A 22,256-nucleotide genomic window follows, 5' to 3' on the forward strand; every position below is an offset into this window, starting at 1 on the left:
TCCATAACACCTCATCAGTGCCACAGGCTGATAGCATCCATGCCACGCCGCATTGAGGCAGTAATTGCTGCAAAAGGGGCCCAAACCAAGTACTGAATACATATGTATGCTTATACTTTTCAGAGGTCCGATATTGTTCTATTCTACAATCCTTGTCTTCTTGGTTCCATGTAATATTCTAATTTTCTGGGATTGTGGATTTGGGGTTTTCATGAGCTGTACGCCATGATCATCACAATTATAACAAATTAAGGCTTGACTTATCTCACTTTGCATGAAATGCGTCTGTCTCATATATCAGTTTCACCTTTTAATTTGCATTACTGAAATTAATGGACTTTTGCACGATATTCTAATTTTCCGAGTTTCACCTGTAGCTGCTTAATCAGTAATAGATGTAGGTTTTAGTGCAAGTACCACACAGACAGGTCATTCACACAATCAAAAACTGTGTTCTACTCAGGTTTGGGAGCTGTGTGTGCTCCCAATTTTCAGTTGTGTGGAAGCAAGGCAAGAGGGAAACTTGGGAAGAAGTGAATGTGTGGAAGCAAGGTAGGAGGAAAAGCTACCTAGTTTTTTCACCTACCTTTCTTCCACACAACCGAAAATGGGGAGCACACACAGCTCCCAAACCTAGGACACTTGCCCTACCCAGTTTTGGGTTTTATGAACGATCTCAAGGATTTGGAGTGAGTGTCCTTCCAGGCCCAAGGAAAGAGCTACAGAAAGACCAGCTGTATTAGCCCAGAAGCCTTGTTACACCAACAGACCGGAGTGCCCCAGGAAGTACTTCCTGACCCCGATAAAGACTTCTAGGTCAGGCTTGTTCATCGGTCTGAGCAACGAGAGTTCCAAACAAAGTTACTAGGGAGTAAGTCATATTCAACACAATGGACTTACTTATGACTGCACATGTAGAAGATTCTGGCTGAAGACCATCTTCATTTTGCTCCTTTGCTTCACCTTATTTTGCTCTCAGATAAGAAGCATGCGTTTCTGATAAATGGGTTAGTCTGAGGGGGACTGCCTGACAAATGGTCCCTCCATGCCAAAACAGGCTGGACTAGTTGATCTGAGGAACATATGAAGCTGCCTTCTACTGAGTCAGACGCTTGGTCCATCTAGCTCAATATTGTCTACACTGACTGGTAGCAGCTTTCCAAGGTTTCAGGCAGGAGTCTCTCTCCCAGCCTGGTGATGCCAGGGATTGAACCTGCAACCTTCTGCACGCAAAGCAAATGCTCTACCACTGAGCTATGGCCCCATCCCCTAAGGGGAATATCTGATAGCAGACAGTGCTCATATGCAGTCCCCCATCCAAATGCAAACTAAGGTGAACCTTGCTTAGCAAAGGAGACCATTCATGCTCGCTACTGCAAAACTGGCTTAATCTTCAGTCCCTTTCTTCAGGAAAGGGGGGCACTGGACCCCACAATTTATCCTTCTCCACAGCCAAGATCTCATCCAAACTCAGCTCTCTGAAAAATAACTTTGCAATGGATATAAATGTGGTGAAATGACATGAAAAAAGAATGCTTGTGGGGACAGGAATAGTTCCCTATGTGGTTTGCTGAGGTGGGTCTTAACTCTTATGGCTTTCTACTCTTACACTGAAGAATCTGGTGGTTCCATTCTAGGGCTTTGTGTCCACATCTCCCTGCTGCCACTGTGTTATCCTGCACAGTTACACCATTTTGCTTGCTTAAAACAGTTCTGCCCCCAGCTTCCAATCCTCTTCTGCTGCTTCAGAATCACAGCCCTCAAAACAGAACACATTTGGTGCTCATGCACCTCCATCCCAACCTGCTGGGCTTGCCTTCCCTTTGATTCTACTCAATCCCAACTTGCAGAACCTAGCCAAGAATAGGCTGTATATGGCCCAACACTCCTCCTCCTGTGGAGTTCCTGTGGGTCCAATGACATTTTGTTTTCTCTCTGTGGTTTCCAAGAACTGCAGCCACCTCACACTCTTATGAAGGTGCCTTTTTGTTCATCGGCTTCCCAGACAGAATCCCTGCTCATGCCAAGGCCCACATCCGCTCATGCAGCAGACAGCTTCTCCCTCCTCCTGCCCACCTTTCCAAAAAGCAGAGGAAACAAGGTGCAATTCCGAGGGACATCCCATTGCCTCCTTGGAACTCAGTCTCCTTCTCTGCACTTGTGGCACTCAAGACTCTGGGCTGAAGATGCGAAACCATCTCAGCTCATCTTCCAGAGAGGCATGTTGACAGCTCCTCAGCCCCACTGCCCCTCAAATCACAATTACAAATGCCAGTGCCTACATAAGAAAACAGGAGCAGGGTTCCTGGGCCAGATCTGATGCCTTTGCAATTTTAACTTGGAATGAAAAGAGCTGAGAGCTCCCGGTGTAGGATCCCTCTGGACAAATGGGGCAGGCAGGGGGATTTGAGCTGGTTCTGTCTAAGAGGATGTACCAGAAGATGGGATGAGGGGAGATAACTGGGCATTGAAATCTCTGAAAGGGGATTTCCTGCCCCCCACCCCCCCAATCCTTCATAATCACTAAACATTTTTGTTTCTACTGTTTTGATCCAGAACTGGCAATACAGATCCTGACCGGGTGCCCTTGAGCCCACACCCTATTCCCTTTCCACAGCTAGTTATTAAAAAAACCAAACCAAAACAAAAACACCACAATAGTGGGGCCAGCCCCAAGTATTTGGGGCAGAGGGACCAGCTTGCTTCCCCGCCGCCATGTCTCCAACATTGCTCTCAATTGAAAATCTACTTTGTCCTTGAGAAAACTCCCGGATGCAGCTCCCTGGCAGAAAGGCTGAGGTGACTCATCGGCTTGTCAGCCGACTTGGGTAATGCTACAGACTGCCTAGCCAAGGCAGCCTTGGGGGGAAACTGAAGGGAAAAGCCACCTTCAGGGCAGAGGAAGGGCTTCCACCGTGCTGCTTCGGGTGCCTGGACGCAAGGGGCGTGACGGTGCGATGCAGAAATGTCCACACTTCTGTGTCCCAGGACAACCACTTCCCCACTTCCTAGACTCACCCAAGCACACAGCAGCCTAGACACTGTTGCTCTGACCTCCTCATCCCACACACACTCATTTGCAACCCATGTAGAAACAGCCGTGTTATCAACACAAGTGTAAAAGGCACACTACTGGAGCCATGGTGATGCAGTGGTTAACCTAGGACTGGGGAGACCAGCGTGCAAATCCCTAGTCAGGTCTAAAGCTCACTGGGGGATTAGGAACATAGGAAACTGCCATATACTGAGTCAGACCCTTGGTCTATCTAGCTCAGTATTGTCTTCACAGACTGGCAGCGGCTTCTCCAAGGTTGCAGGCAGGAATCTCTCTCAGCCCTATCTTGGAGAAGCCAGGGAGGGAACTTGAAACCTTCTGCTCTTCCCAGAGCAAGTCCATCCCCTGAGGGGAATATCTTGCAGTGCTCACACCTCAAGTCTCCCATTCAGATGCAACCAGTGAAGACCCTGCTTAGCTATGGGGACAAGTCATGCTTGCTCCTCTTTGATTGTAGGCCAGTTACTGATCTTCCAGTCAAACCTACCTCAGGCTTGTTGGAGAATGACAGTAGGGGAGGGGGGAGAGAAAGAGAACCATGTACCATGGGGGCCCTGTCCACCCCCAGCTCAGTACCTCCAGTGACGGTTGCTGGTGTCTATCTCATGTTTCTTTATAGATTGTGAGCCCTCTGGGGACAGGAATCCATCTTATTTATTTGTTATTTCTCTGTGTAAACTGCCCTGAGCCACTTTTGGAAGGGCGGTATAGAAATCAATCAATCAATCAATCAAATAAATAAAGTACAGCATCCTGGACCTTAGAGGAAGGGATGGGATATCAATCAAATAAAAGTGCTGTGCACTTTTAAATGGCCTGTCCTCCTCATTCAAACTTGGCCTTTCCTTACATGATTGTTGTTGCTCTGAATTTCTTGAAGGAAGGGCAGCACACAAAAACTAACCAACTAAATAGATGAATGATCAAATTGCTCCTTAACTGTGTGATAAGCGAGCAAGTCCCTTGTCCTTAGGGAACAGGCAGGCAACAGTAGCATATTTGGGGCATGGCCACATGGCTCCTTAACAGGCTAGGCATGCTGTTTTGGTGAATGCAATTCCCCCAAAGCATGTTTCAAGTCTAATCCCCCACAATCCCTGTAGCCAACAAGTACAACTATATGCTGGCTCAGCTAGCTTCCCAGGGGTGTGTGTGTGGTGAGATAGGTGGGAAAGGAGCCTGTCTTTTGCTGGTTACTGCCCACATCACTGTAGCAACCTGTTGGAAGATGAACATGTCCTTAGTCTAAAGGGGTCGCCAGACATACAATTTCCTTTCAGTGCTTCATCATCCCCTCCTCAGAGTTTATCCAGGCTTTCCTCCACTATATCAGGGAAACTGGCCAGTAACAATTCAGAAAGTCGTCTTGATTGTAACAAGGCCCCCAGACCTGAGGCACACCTTTGAGCATGCCTGGGAAGAGCTGGTAGTACATGGATGATCCCCCTTCCTCTGTCTGTTGGATTCATCTAATTTTATTGTTTGTTGCTATAGTTGGTTGGTAGACTATTATAGTTTGTTGGTAGAACATCATTAAGATAAGAAGAATGTATAAGGACTTGTGTTCTCTCAAAACTATGGACTGGTTCTCACGACTGCTAAAATTAGGGTAGGAAAAGGGCTACCCAACGTTGCACGATTGTGAGGAACTGCACATTTCCCTCCAGCCGAGGCTGCTTGTGGCAGGGTTACACAGCTTTTGCACTCACACTGTAACAAGGGAGGACGAGAGCAATGCCCTCCTGCCTCAATTGTCTGGTTGTGAGAATCTGTGCGTTGCTCTGTATACCTGGGATACCAGCATGCCCTCACTTGCACAGCAACCATCAAGAGCCGTGACCGGAACATCCACTATCAACAAATGCACTAGCCTTCATAGCACATCCCATGCTCTCAAAGCTGGAGCAGCTTTGTCAGGGCTGCATCTGTCTCCGGCTGCTTTGTGGCCAATGGGAAGGCAGCCACTGACGTCATGATGCTTTTCCAGTCTGCTGGCAGGGAAGAGGATGCTGAGGATGTATCTGGGCCCTTGGAGAAACTTCCATGGAGAGGTGGGACTTGAAGCTGCTGATTTCAGCAGCGGACCCACCGCCAGCCGTGATAGTGTGCCAGGAGATGGTGATCTAGGAAACATCTCTGCATACTAGTACCATCTCACCTGGGCTCCAACCCACCTCAAAATGGTAGTGAGAATGGGCTCCGTGTGTGTATGCGCATGGGCACAGGGCAGAGTTTGCCCCCACTGAAGCACTGTGCAGCACTGCCCGCCCCCGCATTAGGATGAATGGCAATCTTTCTCTGATCTGAGTTGGAAGTTAGCGGTGCACCTGGGGACACTATGAGTATGGAGCTTAAGCTACTTTCTGAAACTGGGGCTCTCAGCTTCTAACCAGAAAGCTTTGCCCTGATCTGTTTGGGAATTGGTTATGTATGTACACACAACACCCATGTTCTGCTCCGAAGACTTAGGCCATCTAACTACATTCCCATATCCCCACTCTCCTCCTCCTAGCTCTTCTGTAAATCACTACAAATCCAAATTTTTCAAATAGGAAGCTGCGACCGTCAGGAGGAGACTTGGTTAAGGCCATTCAGTAGTTCAACAGCTGAGGTAGGAGTTGGATTTTTAAAAAAAAAACCCCACCAAAAAAACCACAAAACCAACCCACCCAGAAAGTATATCCTTCATCCCCACAAAACATAGTAACCAAGGTAGTCTCATTAAGCTAGCTTCTTTGACTGCCTCTGGGCTTCTTTCTTGCTGTTGGTGTGCACAGGCTGAAGACAGAAATGAAGTTTTAAATGTGCTGATATCAAGTTTTTAAAAATGAATTGATGGCCACGTAGGAAGGTGGATTTACATCCCATTTCAACCTTCTTGCAATGTCTGCATCACTTGAGAACTGCCTGGAGCAATGTCTCCCCCTCGTGTGGTGCTAAACTGGGGAAAGCATAACTTGTGAATGGTGGTAATGTGCATTAACTGAAGCGGTGGAAGATTTCCAAGTAACAATTAAAGCAATTTAAAAGGCACGTAGCATTTAGGCCATAGCTTCTTGTACAACATAATTGTTCCGTATCATAGGAACAAAGGTCAAGACTACAATATCATTGACAAGTGCCTGCTACTGCCAGAATACTGGAGGGCACTGCCGATTATGAGGGTGGCTAAGGAAGGAAATGTGTGTGTGGCGGGGGGGGGGGGGGGCACTACAGTACTGTAAGGAGAAGGAGACCTTGGATTCTGCTCCCAGATCTGCTGTCGATCCTCCCGTTTTGTCCCATTCCCTCCAACACAAGGCTCCACTGCACGCAAAGGTTTTAAGACTCCCAACTCTCACCCTAGTGCCAGTCAACTCTCCCCTTGTCCCTAAGCTGGGCACAGCCCAGGAGTCTCTGCAGCGTCTCTCACATCCTCGGCTTCCTAGCCCGCTCTCCTTTGGAACCACCGTCCGGGTTTCCCATTCCTCAGGTGGATGCCTATGAATGACACGTGACCAAGCGTTAACTTACGAGGGCATGTGTGCAACCACCTGGTAAAGTGTTTACCTGTATCAGCTCTGCCAAGCTAATATGGATAGTTTCTCACCATACATCAACACCCACTGAGAAATCTGGGGAAGCACAGGAGAGGTGGAACCTTCTTGCCACTTGGCCAGGCACTACAGGCAACCGGCTTCCCCGCCCCACTGTATGTAGGCCAAATTATGTCACCACTTGGTAAAGGATCAGCTGTAGCTGCCCTTTGGCTAATGCTCATACATAGCAGCTGAGGTTGTCAACCTGTGTCCTGGATGCATCACTACAGACTGCAGGTGGCAGCTCACACGATTGAATTATCCTTCATATGCAACAAAACATTTTAAAATCCCTGCATATAAAAAACCGCCATGTCAGATAGAAAGATTCTATGTTCTAGCCCAGGCTTCCCCAACCTGCGGCCCTTCAGATGTTGCTGAACTACAACTCCCAGCATACCCAGTCACAATAAATTGTGGCTAGGGATGCTGGGAGTTATAGTTCAGCAACATCTGGAGGGCCGCAGGTCAGGGAAGCCTGTTCTAGTCTTCTCCCTAACATCTAGTGGAGGATTAAAAAAAAAATAGTGCAGAGGTTCCCCAGATGTTGCTGAACTACAACTCACATCATCCCCAGCTACAATTTATTGTGGCTGGGGATGATGGGAGTTGTACTTCAGCAACAGCTAGAGGACCCCAGGTTGGGAACCACTGGTATAGAGCATTCAGCCATGTAAGCCCCTACCTTCACTCACTAGTGGTACAGTCCAAGATACAGGCTCCCCACCTCAGCTGCTGTTGGTGAGAACGTGTGTCTTGCTCTCCTACCAGAGGCAGGAACACAGCTCTTAGCAGAATCGATTTCAAGAATGGGGGGGGGGGGGGTTGCTAGTGGATTTCCAGCATGCCTGCAAGTGGTTCTCATTCAAAGGCGGGATTGGGGGATTGTCCACTGACAGGAGTTTACATGAGTGCATCATCCCCCTTTTGCTGTACTACTTCTCTGTCTTATTTCCAGAATTGGCCTGAATCAGTGTACCAACCCAAGAGGTTGCAACTTTGGTGTGCCCCATAATCCCTTGCAGTCTCACCATATATGCTGGGGAGAACTTATCCAGCCTTCTCCATACTATGCCTACCAGCACACCTTGCTGTTAATTTGTTCCACCATCTTCCCCATCTGCTCCGACTTTACCTTTTCTCTTCAGTTAAGCTTCCCCCCCCCACCCCACCCCCAAATCCACTGCTTCTCATAGCTTGTTTCCTCAAGAGCCTCATGGAGCGGAACCACAACTGGTGCGCACGCGAAGGGGGGAGATGTGAAAGGGGGGACAGAAGTGGCACCCTCGTCATCCCTGGCAGCCAATCCACTATGCCTCAGAGCTATCTCCATAGCAACAAGAGTCTCCTTAGCAACTGCCCCCATCTTCAGACTAAAGGACGGGTGTCTGGGAAACCCTCCATAAGAGGACAGAGTTAGGGACAGAATCCCTCGGATTTAACTCATCCTCTCCTGAGGCTGCGGGCGCTTACACCCCTACTGATCTTTGGAGAAAGCTGGCTTCCCATAGCCCAAATTCTCACGGAAGCAGGAAGTGCCAAATACCCTCAGGATCTGAGGCAGGGGAAGAAAAGCTTCCATGTCCCCTGCAGTGACCCCTTTCCAACCAGAGAGGATTAACTCCAGTCTCTCTTTTGCCTCTTCTGCTCTACATTGGTCACAGCGGCTCCATCTGTCTTCTTTCAGCATAGTTAGTGGTATGGCAAGAAGACCGGAGGCTGTGGTTATTCCAACCCCACCCCGCCACCTCCCCAGGTCTTCTTTTTCCTTTTTCCCGTCACTTGCCTTTCTAAGTGGGTTAGCTCCACATACACACTACACTTTGGTTAATTGTGAACGAAAGCAGGTGCAAGCTTCTGAAATACCAAAAAAAAAAACACCCTGGCTTCCCGTGGATGGACCAAGAAGTGTGGGGGAAAGCTGGCATCATTAACCCCACCCACCACCTCCCTTGTTTTAGACACGATGGCACTAGTTTCTCATTACTCAGTTCAGAAGAGAGGCACTGACCAAGGCTAAAGTACTCAATGCGGACACTGTTTCAGTTCTCATACTGAAGGAACATAGCAACAATGCATATACAATCTGCATACAGTGTACATAATATAAAATCTGCCTACAGTGTACATAATACTACCTATGTGTCAATCTGTACTCACGTAGAGTGATTCTCATGTTATGCTCTAATGCACAAATAGCACTGCACTTCCTATCTGTATCCTACATTTCAGGGAGCCTGTACAGGTCAGGATAATTAAGGAGAATGTCAACTACTGGACAACTGGAATGAATTCAAATCAGCAGGATTAGGTGGCTTTTTACCAAGGATTCTTGGAGTTGACCCTCCCTTACATGGCAATCTGGCATCCTCAGCTAGTGGATTGTAAGTGCAATTGTTTATTTATGTATTTATTTTTCAAATTTGTATACTGCCCCAAACTTCCGTCTCTGGGAGGTTAAAGGGGGCAGAAGGAGAAAAAGGCAGATTTGATGCAAGTGGCACAAAATGTGGAGAGCCAGCATGGTATAGTGGTTAGAGTGCTGGACTAGGACCGGGGAGACCCGAGTTCAAATCCCCATTCAGCCATGAGACTTGTTGGGTGACTCTGGGCCAGTCACTTCTCTCTCAGCCTAACCTAATTCACAGGGTTGTTGTGAGGAGAAGCTCAAGAATGTAGAACCCGCTCTGGGCTCCTTGGAGGAAGAGCGGGAAATAAATGTAAAAATAAAATAAAATAAAATAAAATAAAAATAAATAAATCCATGGGGAAGTTCTCCTGTGCAAATGCTGCTGACTTAGTTGTGCTCTTGTCCACATCTCTTCATTTCAATGAGGCATGCACAGGAGAACTTGCCAGTGGATTATGTCCTGTGTTGATTAGTAGAAAGGGCAAGTAATGTGTGGATTTTCTACCTCAGACACCAAGTTTCCTTGAGATGACTTTGAGAGTTAACAGGGCTAGTTTCAGAACTGATAAAACTGTCATATTTGAAAATCCATGGAACATGGTGACTGGAGAAAAACAACACACAGTTCTGAAATTAGGAAGGTATTGCAAGATGTGATCAAAGAAATCCATAAGGAACAAATCCCAAATCAACCAAGTCATCTCCCTTTGTCAAATTAGCTGATTTAGTAGATGATGGGACTCTAGTTGATGCTATACACTTGGGAAAGGCTTTGGGGACCTGGTCCTTCATGATCTTCTTGTGAAGATATGAACTAGAAGAAAGTCCTGTAAAATCAGTATGCAAATTGGCAAAGAAATCACATGTGAAGGAATAATAAACAGAGCAAGTTCAGATTGGAATGAGGTCATCAATTAATTCTGATGAAAGAGTGGACAATACTGTTACCAAAGCTTTGGATGAAACAAAATTGTGAGGGATTACAAATGTTCTAGTGGATAAGCTAAAAATGGAAAGTGATCTCAAAAACTTCAGAGCTGGGCACACAGCAAAAGGAAATTATCCAAGGACAACTGTCTTCTCAGTTGCCACCCCTAGGCTGTGGAACACGCACTCCGTGGGTATGAGAGGTTTATCATCTTTGGAGGCATTCAAGAGAACCATAAAGACCCATCTTTTCAGCCTGGCTTTTAATAATAGTTAAGTGGTTCTAATGGTTTTTAAATGAGTTTTATATTATCTTAACTTCTTTCATTTTATGTTTTAAATTAATATTTTAAATGCTTTTATTTTTTATTGTGAACCACCCTGAGCCATCTTAGATAAATAAAATTAAAAATGAAAAAGTGTTACACAGGAATGAAAAACAATATGCACCATTAAAAAAAATGGCATTCCTAGCGAAGGAGCAGCACTTTTGATCATGTTTTAAGAGTCAGAGCTGCTAACGAACTGAACATGAGAGTCAACAAAGTCCAGTTTATACACAATCACAATCAAGGGCTAAAGCTTTGCTTGGACAGTGCCACTTCAGCTTGCACGTGGAGGTGGTGGCTGCTGGTCTGAAAGTTTCCCCTTCGCGTATAAAATTGTAATGCCAAAGAGAAGGGTCCTGCCTAGCTTTCTCCCCAACATGCTGCTTGCCTACATAAGGAGGCTTCTTTTGTGAGGGAGCATTTAAACACGCAGCCCCACCACTACATCAAAGGATTACAGTCCAGGGAAATAGAAGCCTGCTTGGTTCAGTAGAGGCTGTAGCTCAGTGATAGCGCATCAGCTTTGCATTCAGAAGACCCCACGTTCAACCCCATGCCTCTCTAGGCAAGGCTGGGAAAGAAGGACCCTGTCTGAAGCCCTGGAGAGCCACTGTCAGTCAGTGTAGACCAAGGCTGCACAGCTTTGGCCCTCCAGCTGTTGTGGAACTACATCATCCCCAGCCACAGTGGCCCATAGTCAGGAATGATGGGAGTTGTACTTCAACATCTACTGGAGATGTAGCCTCAAGTTGTGCAGCCCTGGTATAGACTGCACTGAGCTAGACTGACCAATGGTCTGACTCTCAGAAAGCATATGACCCAAAGGGATGCTTTGTGAGACACAAAGTCCATCACTAAGAAGTCCATCACTTGCAAGACTCAGGAAGCATGAATACTGCTGTTTTCAATGCCAGCAGAGTTTTATTTGAAGGCCTGTGTTCTGGGCACAATTCAAGTAGGTTATTGACAAGCTGGAAACGATTCAAAGGCAAATCCTGCGAGAAAAGACGGAAAGAACTGGATATGTTGAGCACAGAGAAAAGAAAAGTAAACAAGGAGAGCATGTTGGCTATTGTTTCTTGCACCAGAAAGAAGTAGGTGATAAATTGTGTCCTGTCCAGCAGGAACAGACCAAGCGGCAAAAGTTCCAAACAAACTAAAGGAGCTAACTAGAGGAGGACTTCAAAGCATGTACCTCTCACATTTGAGCCTTTGAGGGCAGGAGAGGCCTGACTCAGTTAATAGTACAATATGACATCCACAGGCCATTGATGGCTGTGGAGTGTTATGTATAGCTGCCTTTCTTTTAAAGGCTGAATGATATGTGCCCCTATACACAAGAAAGGGGAAGCGGCTCAAACCAGGGAACTTACAAGGGTACTCAAATTGGCAAGTCTCCATAGCAAAGTCTGGAGAAGCCCCTCTTCTATTTCACCTGAGGTCTCACAGCCAAGTCACACTAGTGGTCTCCATGACTGTGTAAGAGGGATACACATTGAAAAAGAGGCTTCTCCACATGAACCCAGAGGTGCACCTAGGTAATTTTGGAGCCTGGACCTAAAGGCCTTTGGGGGCCCCCTCCCCTGCAAATTAAGCATTATCATGCTCCGCCAGGTGACCACACCATCCGGGAAAGACTAAAGAGGATTTGGGGGCCCCCCAGGGGTTGTAGAGGCCCTGGACTTTGGCCCCGAAGTCCATGGGTAAGAGCGCCTCTGCATGTACCCCTTTTACTTGAGCTCCCATGCAAGTTCTCTTTGCAGGTTGAGCGCTGCTTTGAGTCATACAACATATGCTGGAAATGTGGGGCTTGGCGGAAGGGGGGGGGGAGTCATCACCAACACAATCAGCACTATGAGATAGGTGCCTCTAATACCTACACAGCCCCGTTTCAAACAATGCTAACTGCAGAGTTAATCACATTTCCCCAATATATTACACTTTCCCAACAGATTGCTGTCCAAGGGCTGGGCAAATGAAATTTCCCCGAAATCACTTTTATTTGAGACACAACATCTAGAAGCAAGCGGTATACCAGCCATGAGACAGCAGAGCAACTGCTTTGGCTGCTCTATAAAGAGATCGTCTGGACAAACTCATAAATTAAACATCAGGAAATACTGCCCACCACTGCAATTGAGCAGCTGAGTAAGCTGTCTAGGTGTGTGCATGTATGTCAGTGATTATCCCCTTCTTTGGAGATCAAAAATGCAATGGCGCCTTAAAGGACTAAAGGCATATGTGGTTGATTCTTAAAATCACAATTACAGTGCCCAACGGGGAGCAGGAAGTGTCCAGGGAAAAGGTAGGCGTTTCCCCACCCCCTCTGAGAATAGCCCTGTGCTCACTACAGAAGCAAGCTGCATGAAAAGCATCACCTCTGCTGGTGCATTATCACTCCCTATGAGCTGGAGAGAGTAGCATTCTGCATGGCCACAGCCCAGAACAGCCATGTATGCGGTATATCTGGATCCCAGGAATGAGTAGTACTGAAATCACACTCCCAATTCCTGGAATAAAAGCCATTTTGAAAGCACTGGCCCCAGATATGTTGCTGCCCCAGGGAGCTATTCCAGCGACATGACTTGACCAGCCAAATATCACCCTCCACCCTCTTGGGGATGCTTTCACGGTATAATCCCATTTAAGGGTAGGGAGGCTGGATTAGATGCTACAACAGAGTGCCCAGTTCCCCAATTCAGTGAGCTGTGGCCACAATTTACCACTGTATCACTTTTGGTAAAAAAGCCTCTCATGGAAAGGATTATTTTCCACTCCACATCCCTGTAGTGGAGATCCAGCGTGGTGTAGTGGTTAGAGTGCCGGACTAGGACCGGGGAGACCCGAGTTCAAATCCCCATTCAGCCATGATACTAGCTGGGTGACTCTGGGCCAGTCACTTCTTTCTCAGCCTAACCTACTTCACAGGGTTGTTGTGAAAGAGAAACTTAAGTATGTAGTACACCGATCTGGGCTCCTTGGAGGAACAGCGGGATATAAATGTAAAATAACAACAACAACAATAATAATAATAATGATGTAGTGCAAAAGATACCCTCACTCACAGGATTTGCACAATCAGAATTTGCACAGATCTCCACATGTGTGGCTTGGCAAATAAAGCAAAACACCTGGTAACAACCTGAGCTCTGATATTACAGTGTGGCCAGCCATCAGAGAACAGTTCTCTGAGCTCACTTGCAGCCTACTCTATATCAAGTTGCAAGGGAATAAATGGAAAATCAGAAATGTGTGTATGTGTGCACATGCAGGTAGACACTCAAGAGACAGGACCCTACACAGCGTGATCATTTGGCAATACTATGCACAGAGGCAGGAGCAGTAGCCCGTTCACCACCCACAGTTTAGTTCTTTGACATCCATGTGCTTTCTTGCTCAAGCACTGGAGAGTACAGCTCGCTTAATGTTAAGAGCAACAGTGCTATTCTCTCCTCTACCCTTCTTATCATTCTACAAGTTTTAATTGAGTCTTGGATATTAAGACTAAAGAGTGGTTTTGATCATGGGTGTCCGGGGCTGGAAAGGATAGCGAGCAGTACCCCTCCCCACCATTCCAGTTTGAGCCAGTCCCATTGAATTCCATGGTGCTTACTCCCAGGTAAGTGGGTATAGAATGGCAGCTTTTGCCCCTTCCTTGGAAAAAATCCTGCAGACGTCCATGTTTTTTACTGATTGTTTGGAAATCTCTGCAGTCTCCCCTTTTATCAGCATGATGCTTCCCCTTCTCCTTTCTTAACCTTTCAAGATCTCCACATGCCTACAGCCCTCCTCTCAATATCCCCCAGAACTGGGGCAGCATCAGAAAACTGTGGCTACCCTTCTACAAAGGCTCCTACTCCTGGGAACCCCAAAAGTATGCCAAACTGGGGAGTGGGGAGAAGAAAGGTGGTGGTGGTGGTGGGGAACCCTGATATATGGACAGATATCCTAATCTATAGCCAGGCATATCAAGTTAAGTAGGAGGCAGCATTCCCAGAAAGAATCTAAGAGCATGAAGCTTGTGTTGGGTTCTGCAGTCTGGTGCTGCACACAGCAAATTAGGTCAAAATTTACAATGGAAAACACAATTCAGGAAGAGCAGTCCAGTGCTTCAAGGAGAGATTGGGATGGGGTGGGGCAGGAGCTACAGTGCATATACCACCTGCTGATCAACAGGACAGAGCGGACTTGAGAGGCCAGTTTGAGAAAAAGGATCTGTCTCTCACTCACTCACTGACAGAACGGTCTCTCCTGAGCTACTGGGAAGGAGATTTGGAGGACACGCCAAGTACGCTTGGATATGGATAACATAGATGGTAATAGCATTCCTTTCTCTTCCCACATCTCTCTGGTGAGATGAGACCATACTATAACAAAGGATCTGCATGGCACAGTGCATTGGCTTTCAACTGGTGGCTCATGATCCACAAGTAGGCTGTGTACACTGACCTCAGGCTGGTTGCTCTAGTAGCATCCATATTTCCCTGTTTATTTCTAGTTTTGTAGGAGAAGAAACAAAAAGGGAAAAAGAGGAAGAGAAACAATGGAAGAATGAGGGAGAGAGAGAGAAGAGAGAGAGAGAGAGAGAGAGAGAGAGAGAGAGAGAGAGAGAGAGAGAGAGAGAGACTGACAAAAGTAAGTTCCAAGTTTGGAAATAATGAAGGCCATTGCTACTGTGAATATAGTGCATTGAAATCCAGCTGGGAAGGCCTGCTCAGCTATGAACTTTGCTGGGGACCTTGGGCCAAGTCCTCTCAGTCTAGGATTGTTGTGAGAAGAAATGGGGATAAATCTCACAGTTCTGCCCCTGAGCAATTTGGAAGGAAGGTAGGATACAAATATGATAGACAGACAGACAGACAGATAGAAAGCAAAGCCACCCAGCCTCTAGACACAATTTTGACAGCTGAGGTGAAGATTATTACCTCAGAGTCCAGATGTTTGGGTAGGAGGGGCTAGGTAGTGTTTATACCACAGCAGAGAAGCTATACCAGTGAGTCTTCTCAGTCTAAACCTCACTCCTGCCACAACCCTTTTCAGTTTCTACAGCTCAATTTACTTCAAAAATCCACTGCAATACTATAGATCACAATCTTAAAGCAGAGAGAGCCTTAGTATTTGGCAAGGGGAAGCAGCATATTGTGGCCATCAATAAGCACAGTAAAGTGAGACACAGAGGCTGTTCTCATGTGCAGCCTAACCTGGGCTAGGGATGCCCAGCTTGTCTTAGGTTGCACGTAAGAACTGCTGGGATAGGCCCCGATCCTGGCAGCACCTCGGTGGCAAACCCACCAAAGAAGCCCGCCAGCTAGCCGAGGTTAAGGGCGCACCTGTGCCCTTAACCGCTGTTCTTAACCACTGTCTAACTGCTCGTGTGTTAGGACCGGCTGCTTACAGACCAGGCTGAGACACTGTGGGGCTCCCGGCCAGCACCAGGGAGATCCCCAAAATGCACCCAGAAAATTCTGAGTGCCGGGAAGATGCCTCCCAGCCCCTGACCCTCTGTGCTGCAGGGGCAGCCAATGTCCGTCTGAGCGTGCAATCTACACCCCCAGCACGGACCCAACAATCGTCTGCTGGGGAGGTAAGTTTCAGCAGCCTTCCTCCCTGCGTGCCCGGTAGCCCCTTCTCACTGATCGCGAGAAAGGGCCCACAGACAAATCTGGACAGTGGAGCACAATCCATTGGGAAATCTCTCTGAAATGAACAGAAAAGACAATCATTTTAGGGGCTTGCACAGGAAAACTTCTTAGTGAACTGTACTCCATGTTAATTAGCCAGGGACAGGGGGTGCCATTTGAATTTTCTGTCTGGGCTATCAAAACATCTTCAGCTCTGTTCTAGACTTCTTCCCAAATTATGACCATTACTCAAAATGTCATGTAGGATTAACTGGTGTTGTTCTCCTCCCCTGACCAGCCACAGAATGGAGAAGCAAGCATTCCGGATTCCTGGATTCTATTTACCTCCTGATGGGAGAAGTGAGACCCACTGGTTTAATGCAGACTGGATTAAGGGCCCAAACTCCTGAATTTAGTGCACCTCTCCAGGAATGTGGAGACTACAGGAGCAGGTAATAAGGTCATTTCTCTTAGCAGCACTACTTGCAAGCCCAGGAACAGAGTGACAGAGAGCTTGCAAAGATTCCAGAGAGATGTTGGGGAAAGAGGAAAGAAAGCAGAGTGATAGACAGAATGAGGTCATTCACACAACTGAAAACTCTCAGGTTTGGGAGCTGTGTGTGCTCCCAATTTTGCTTTTCCTCCTACCTTGATTCCACACAATCCTCCTACCTAGTTGTTTGCACCCACACAACTGAAAATTGGGAGCACACACAACTCCCAAATCTGGGTAGGACACAGTTTTCAGTTGTGTGAATGACCTCAATGTATGTTGCTATAATTACTCCACCCCTACCCAAGGCTCTGGATGCACCAATCCTGTTTTGAGTCAAACATGTACCTTTTTGTGCCACCCCAAAAGGAGGCTCTTCATATACATTTGGTTTTTCCCCACAGAAACCTGAATGTGGAAGCAGAGGACAGGCATGTACCCAATGTCTGAGCTACCACATGATGGCAAAAAAGCACCTTTTGAAGTGGAGGCTCTCTTATATTTAGCAGGGAGAGAGGAAGTGTTCCTATTCCACCTAGCATAGGACACCCAGACCCAGTGGCTGCTGCTGGTATCTTCCTTGGGTTTCTTTTTAGACTGCGAGTCCCTTTAGGACAGGAAACCATTTTCTAATTTCTTTTGCTATATAAACTGCTTTGAGAACTTTTCTGTTGAAAAGCAGTATAAACAATAATAAATAATAACGATGATTATATCATCAGACACAATCACCCGGAATGTAATAAGTACACTGGAAAAGTAGATGAAGAGGTCATTTCTCAAAAGAACTAAGCCCTTCCAAAAGTCAGATCAGAGCCCACACAATTTAATTATTTCTGGTGGCAAAATCAGCACCAAATCTGAGGGGAGGCCTTGGTTTTTCTGAGAGCCTGAAACTTTCATAATGGTGATCTCAAGAGGAGCAGAAGCCCCCAGAAAATAAGGGACTAACCATTAGTGATTTGCCTGAGGCAAAACATAAACTGATACCAAATTTCTCAGAAGCTGCCTGGTAACATTAAGGGGGCCTACAGTAATGGCATCCCTTACCCAACTGGTTCAGCTTCATTAAAGCCCCCTTTTCTATGCTTTCTTTCTTCAGCTATCATGTGGGGAAAGTGGTTTGTTCTAGTGTCGGAAATCAGGAAGGCTTTTATTCAAACCCCAGTTCAACCATGGAATAACTTCGTGGATTTGACTAGGTCTCTTTCTCACCTTCAGGTCTACAATGGCCAACCAATGCGGGGTGACCTACCTCAAATGGCTTGTTGTAAGGATAAACAGTGGCCTACTTCTGCTGCCAACCATAAAACCACAGGGTCTACAGAGCCCCTGTGACAAACATGCAGACCCACCCTGGAGAGATGCAGTTTAGCAAACATCCCCCCACTTGACTACACACCCACAAATTTCTGGGACACTGTAGTCTCATGCAGACATACTGTTCCAGTGAGGTGCTTGTTACATAGCCCCATCACCACACAGGAATATACACAATTCCAATGATAACCCCTAACAATGACACCCAATTCTGCCCAAGCACATGTGCATGCACTGGCAGCTGTGCACCCTTCATCCTAGACACAAACATCACTCTCATAGTGACCTCTACAAAAGCACAATGACATTCAAATACCAAAGACCTACAATTTTGTCAGGTAGGTAGATACCTCTCAAAACCTGCACAATCTGTAGCTTCAGATTCTGAAAACATAAGCCCCCGGTGTAAACATACTACACAAAGGCTCCTTTTGAAACTTGCATCCAGTGAAGCAGAAGTTAAGCAAGCAAGCAAGCATGCTCACACGCGTGTGCACACACACACACCCTTAAGACCTCTAGAATCACACTTGACACACAACCCTGAAAACCCATAATTCAACAGGGCAAGCAGATGTTTGCAAAACCTTCACAATCTGAAATACTCCAAACAGATATACCACCAAAACCATTGCTACACTCTTAAATCATGCACACATATACATGCACACCACATCCCAATCATACCATGTAACTCAAATGACCACACAAGGATGAGGAAACACAACCCTAGAGCCCACGTTCCAGAAGCAGGCATGCTCTTCAAACAGGTTAATGCACACAGTTCAGCAAGGTGGACCAAGCAACCCGCACACACAGCCAAGTGACACAGATACAGGGCAGCAGACACACTCCAGGAGGTCTCTCCTGTGATGCTGGCAAATCAGGAGAGTATCAGAGGCAGAGGGACCACTGAGACTGCACATCTCTCTAGCCACAAGGTGGATGGAAACAGAGAAGTGGCAGCAGCTCCAATGTGACATTGTAAGCAGGCTGGAAGGACATAGGCCTCCTCCAGTCTCTCTTGACAGGCACAGCACCCCACGCTCCTGGGAGCGGGCTGCTACCAAAAATACTCCCAACCCGTCTTGCCCATGTCTGACCTTTCCAAGAGACCTGCCAGACCAGGGTCTTTGCACCCACCAGACATTCTCCCTCTCTGTTCTTTGCAACATCAATGCAGCAAAGTTAAAGCTGCCTGTCATCTCTTGGATCCCCTTAACCTGCCTTGCTAACTCCCTCACAGCTGCCACTGCTTGTCAAAAAGCTCACTCACACCAGTCTGGCACACACCCCTCCCCATAATGTCAGATCCACACACATCTAGGTACGACTAGTTTACCTGGTCCCACCAGCCAACCAGCCATGGTTTTGCACAGGTCTCACAGAAAAAATCCACTAAGGGCATCTTCTGTTCTCCGCCAACGGGCGGCCGAGGCTCTCCGAGTTGCCCACCAACAGGGTCTCCCCTCTCTCCAGGCAAGTGGCTGCTCTGTGGTGCTTCCTTTCCTTGGTGTTGGCAGGAAAGGAAGGGGTTAATATCTCAAAGCCGTTCCCTCCATGAGTGAGTTTGGGCCTGGCATGGCTCTTGCTGGCCAACCTGCCCTGCACGAGGCCCCTCACATCTCTGCTGCTCCCCTCGGGTGCCCCCACAAGGGGCTGGTAGATCAGAGAGACGTGCAAGATAGGCCAAAGCCTGAGAAAGCCCCACGTCTCTGGCTGTACTGCAGATGAGGAGGGAAATACCCACAGTGCAATGCTGCTTCAGCTACGAGCAAAACATACACCCCCCCCCCACGCCAACTCCTTGTGTGTGCTTCCCCCTGCTTCTCCAGTCACATCTTCAGCGTATGGGAAGGAGAGAAGGAAAAGCCCAGCATCTGAGAAGGAAGACAGACAGCAGCAGCAGCAGCAGCAGCAGGCAAAGTCACTGCAAAGAGGAACAATTTCTTCCAGGCGGAGCAAGCAGGAGATTCCCAGCCATTTCTGGGTACCGCATGGCAGCCATCCAGCTAACAAGGCAGAAGCTGCATTGCTAAGAGGCACGTCCTCAACATCTCCCGGGTGTGCATTTGAGGGCAGCGGTCACCACGGAGACGGTACCTCCTAGTATGGCCTCGGCTGCATCTGCATCTCCGGGTTGGCGTTTTGAGTGTGTGTGTGTGTGTCCGCGTGCGTGCTGCTCACTGCAGCATTGGGTGGATGGGATATGATGTCAGGTGGCAATGAGAGCGAGTGGAATAAGGGAGGGGAGGGAGAAAGAAAGAAAGGAGGTGGGTTAAAGAGGCACATGAAAGAGAGAGCTGGCCAAACAAATCAAGTGAACAGCAAACGGAAGGCAGCAGGGAGGGAGAGGGATGACCTGCAAGGGTTCAAATTAATCAAGGCTCAAGGACTCCAAGAGGAACCCATCAGAGGCTCCAGTCTCCCTCTCTGCAATAGCTCACATAACGCATGGCGAGGCTGCAGAGCACTCCGCAGATGGTGACCGGGTAACCCAGCTCCGCGTTGCACAGAGGAGGAAACAGATGAAAATGAGGCATAAAGAAATGCATTGAGATCCTCGGAGCGCTGCCTCTCAAAAAGCCACTGCCTCATATCCAGTGACTAACTCAAATCCAGGCCTGGAAGAGAGGCAAGCAGCTCAGCTGGGTGCTGGAATGGGCTGGGACCAAGACTCCTAGGCTCAGTCCCCGGGTCCATCATGGGAATGGGAATGAGATGCCTTCAAGCACGGGGTAAGGTCCAGATCAGTGATCCACCATATTATGTTGTTCTTATTTGTTTCTAAACAAAAATTCCAGTCTGCAGAATTCCAGATACCTGGTTACAGTATTTTCAGCTCTCAGAAGGGCATGAAATCTATAAATTACCCTGGAGGGATGTTGGGTTTGGGGGCGGGGGTTGGGGAGGCGTTGGCAGGTCTGTGTTCTAGGTGTGAGAAGGTAGCAATGATAGGGAATGCAGCAATGGCCTACTTTGTCCTCTCTCTCTCTCTCTCTCTCTCTCTCTCTCTCTGTCTTCCCCCTCTCTCTACATGTGTGCATATTTGCACAATGCTGATGCCATCATGTTCTGATTGTGGGACAAAAACTCTGTCATTGTGGCCATACTTCTAGACTTTAATATTTGCTGGTTTGATTCTGCTTCTAAAAATGATCAACCATTGAATTTTTGTAGTTTGGGAGATGAAGAGGGGGAAAATTACCAGAGTATCCCAAGGGCATTTAAAAAAAAAAAATCATTCCAAAGAATACTCTTATGAATATACAACTCTATTTTTTAAGGCAAAATAAGGTTCACAAAGCAGTTTACACAGCAAGAAATGGTTCCCTGTCCCAAAGGGTCTCACACTGTAAAAAGAAACACAAGGTGGACACCAGCAACAGGAACTGGGAGGGACCCTAGGTAAAGGTAAAGGTGTGTCATTGGGTTGGTGTCAACTCCTGGCAACCACAAAGCCCTGTGGTTTTCTTTTGGTAGAATACAGGAGGGGTTTACCATTGCCAGCTCCCGCACAGCGTGAGATGATGCCTTTCAGCATCTTCCTATATCACTGCTGCCCGATATAGGTGTTTCCCATAGTCTGGGGAACATCTAGAAATCCTGGCTCCCTTCCCATAGTCTGGGAAACATACCAGCGGGGATTTGAACTGGCAACCTCTTGCTCCCTAGGCAAGTTACTTGCCCACTGCGCCATTAGGTGGCTGGGGAGGACACTATGCTGGGTTGAATAAGGACAGTGACTCTGCCCCTGCTAAGCAGAAGAGAGCCACCACTTTAAAAGGTGCTTCTTTGCCCAGCTAGCCAGGGTAACTGGGCAAAGTTACCCTTTCTTGAAATGATTTCCCTCAAACTACTCCCTCAAACTCCCAACTAGTTCCCTCAATTATTATTTTTTAACCTTTCATGGGAGTTTTGATTCAAACATGGGAGCTATACTGAGAGCAAATGAACTGAGGCATGCAGCCTTCTGCTTACCCACATCCCCCAAACACCCTGCCCTTGTTTGGGGCTTCATGTTCCAGACATGGCAACATGAAAACCACAGAGCACCGAGGTAAGACAAGAGGCCCTTCAAAGGGACACTCTGCTCTCTCGTCTCACTTCTCATGAGCGACAAACTGAACACTTGGTTGGAACACACCGTCCCAGTGCACGCAGACCCATCACTACTGTTATGTGATTTCAGAAAGTGAACAAAGGATGTACCTTATGCCAGAAGCTTCACAGAAGAACCAATGCCAGAAATCCTGGCTCCCTTCCCTACGTTCAGAAGAAGGTGCTCAACACCCTACTGACCTGTCTCCTTGCATCTTTCTCCACGTCTCCAGCTATCTCACGCACTGTCCTCAAAGAAAAACCTCTTCATATGGCATCCAGCGCTCAAGGTGAGCAACACAACCTACTCTAGCATAAATAGACCAGCTAGAATACATTTTTTATTGTCCCAAGCCCAGGCATGAATGGGAAGCAGGAAGTGAAATGTACCTAGGTTTGACTCCTTAAGCAGGGTCAGATCA

General features: G+C 47.3%; 1 protein-coding gene and 1 long non-coding RNA gene across 9 annotated transcripts in view; one reads left to right on the forward strand and one right to left on the reverse strand.

Moving 5' to 3' along the window:
• Positions 1 to 22,256, reverse strand: part of PDE4A (phosphodiesterase 4A) — a 546,547-nt gene that overhangs the window by 37,815 nt on the left and 486,476 nt on the right. The window contains exon 1 of one of the 6 annotated variants that reach the window (XM_053299528.1): positions 19,076 to 19,643. The exons of the other annotated variants lie outside the window; for them this stretch is intronic. Coding sequence (XP_053155503.1) covers positions 19,076 to 19,141 — 66 coding nt within the window. The 5' untranslated portion in view covers positions 19,142 to 19,643. Of the gene's footprint in view, positions 1 to 19,075; positions 19,644 to 22,256 lie in introns of those variants that run through there. 6 annotated transcript variants of the gene reach the window in all.
• Positions 1 to 22,256, forward strand: part of LOC128346342 (uncharacterized) — a 40,051-nt gene that overhangs the window by 11,298 nt on the left and 6,497 nt on the right. For 2 of the 3 annotated variants that reach the window (XR_008316916.1, XR_008316918.1), the window contains 4 exons: positions 8,866 to 9,017; positions 16,219 to 16,372; positions 19,569 to 20,471; positions 21,926 to 22,124. This is a non-coding gene — a long non-coding RNA (uncharacterized LOC128346342). Of the gene's footprint in view, positions 1 to 8,865; positions 9,018 to 14,797; positions 14,935 to 16,218; positions 16,373 to 19,568; positions 20,472 to 21,925; positions 22,125 to 22,256 lie in introns of all 3 variants that reach the window. The other variant, XR_008316917.1, reaches the window with a different exon arrangement.

Source organism: Hemicordylus capensis, chromosome 2, assembly GCF_027244095.1.
Source record: "Hemicordylus capensis ecotype Gifberg chromosome 2, rHemCap1.1.pri, whole genome shotgun sequence".
NCBI lineage: Eukaryota > Metazoa > Chordata > Lepidosauria > Squamata > Cordylidae > Hemicordylus > Hemicordylus capensis.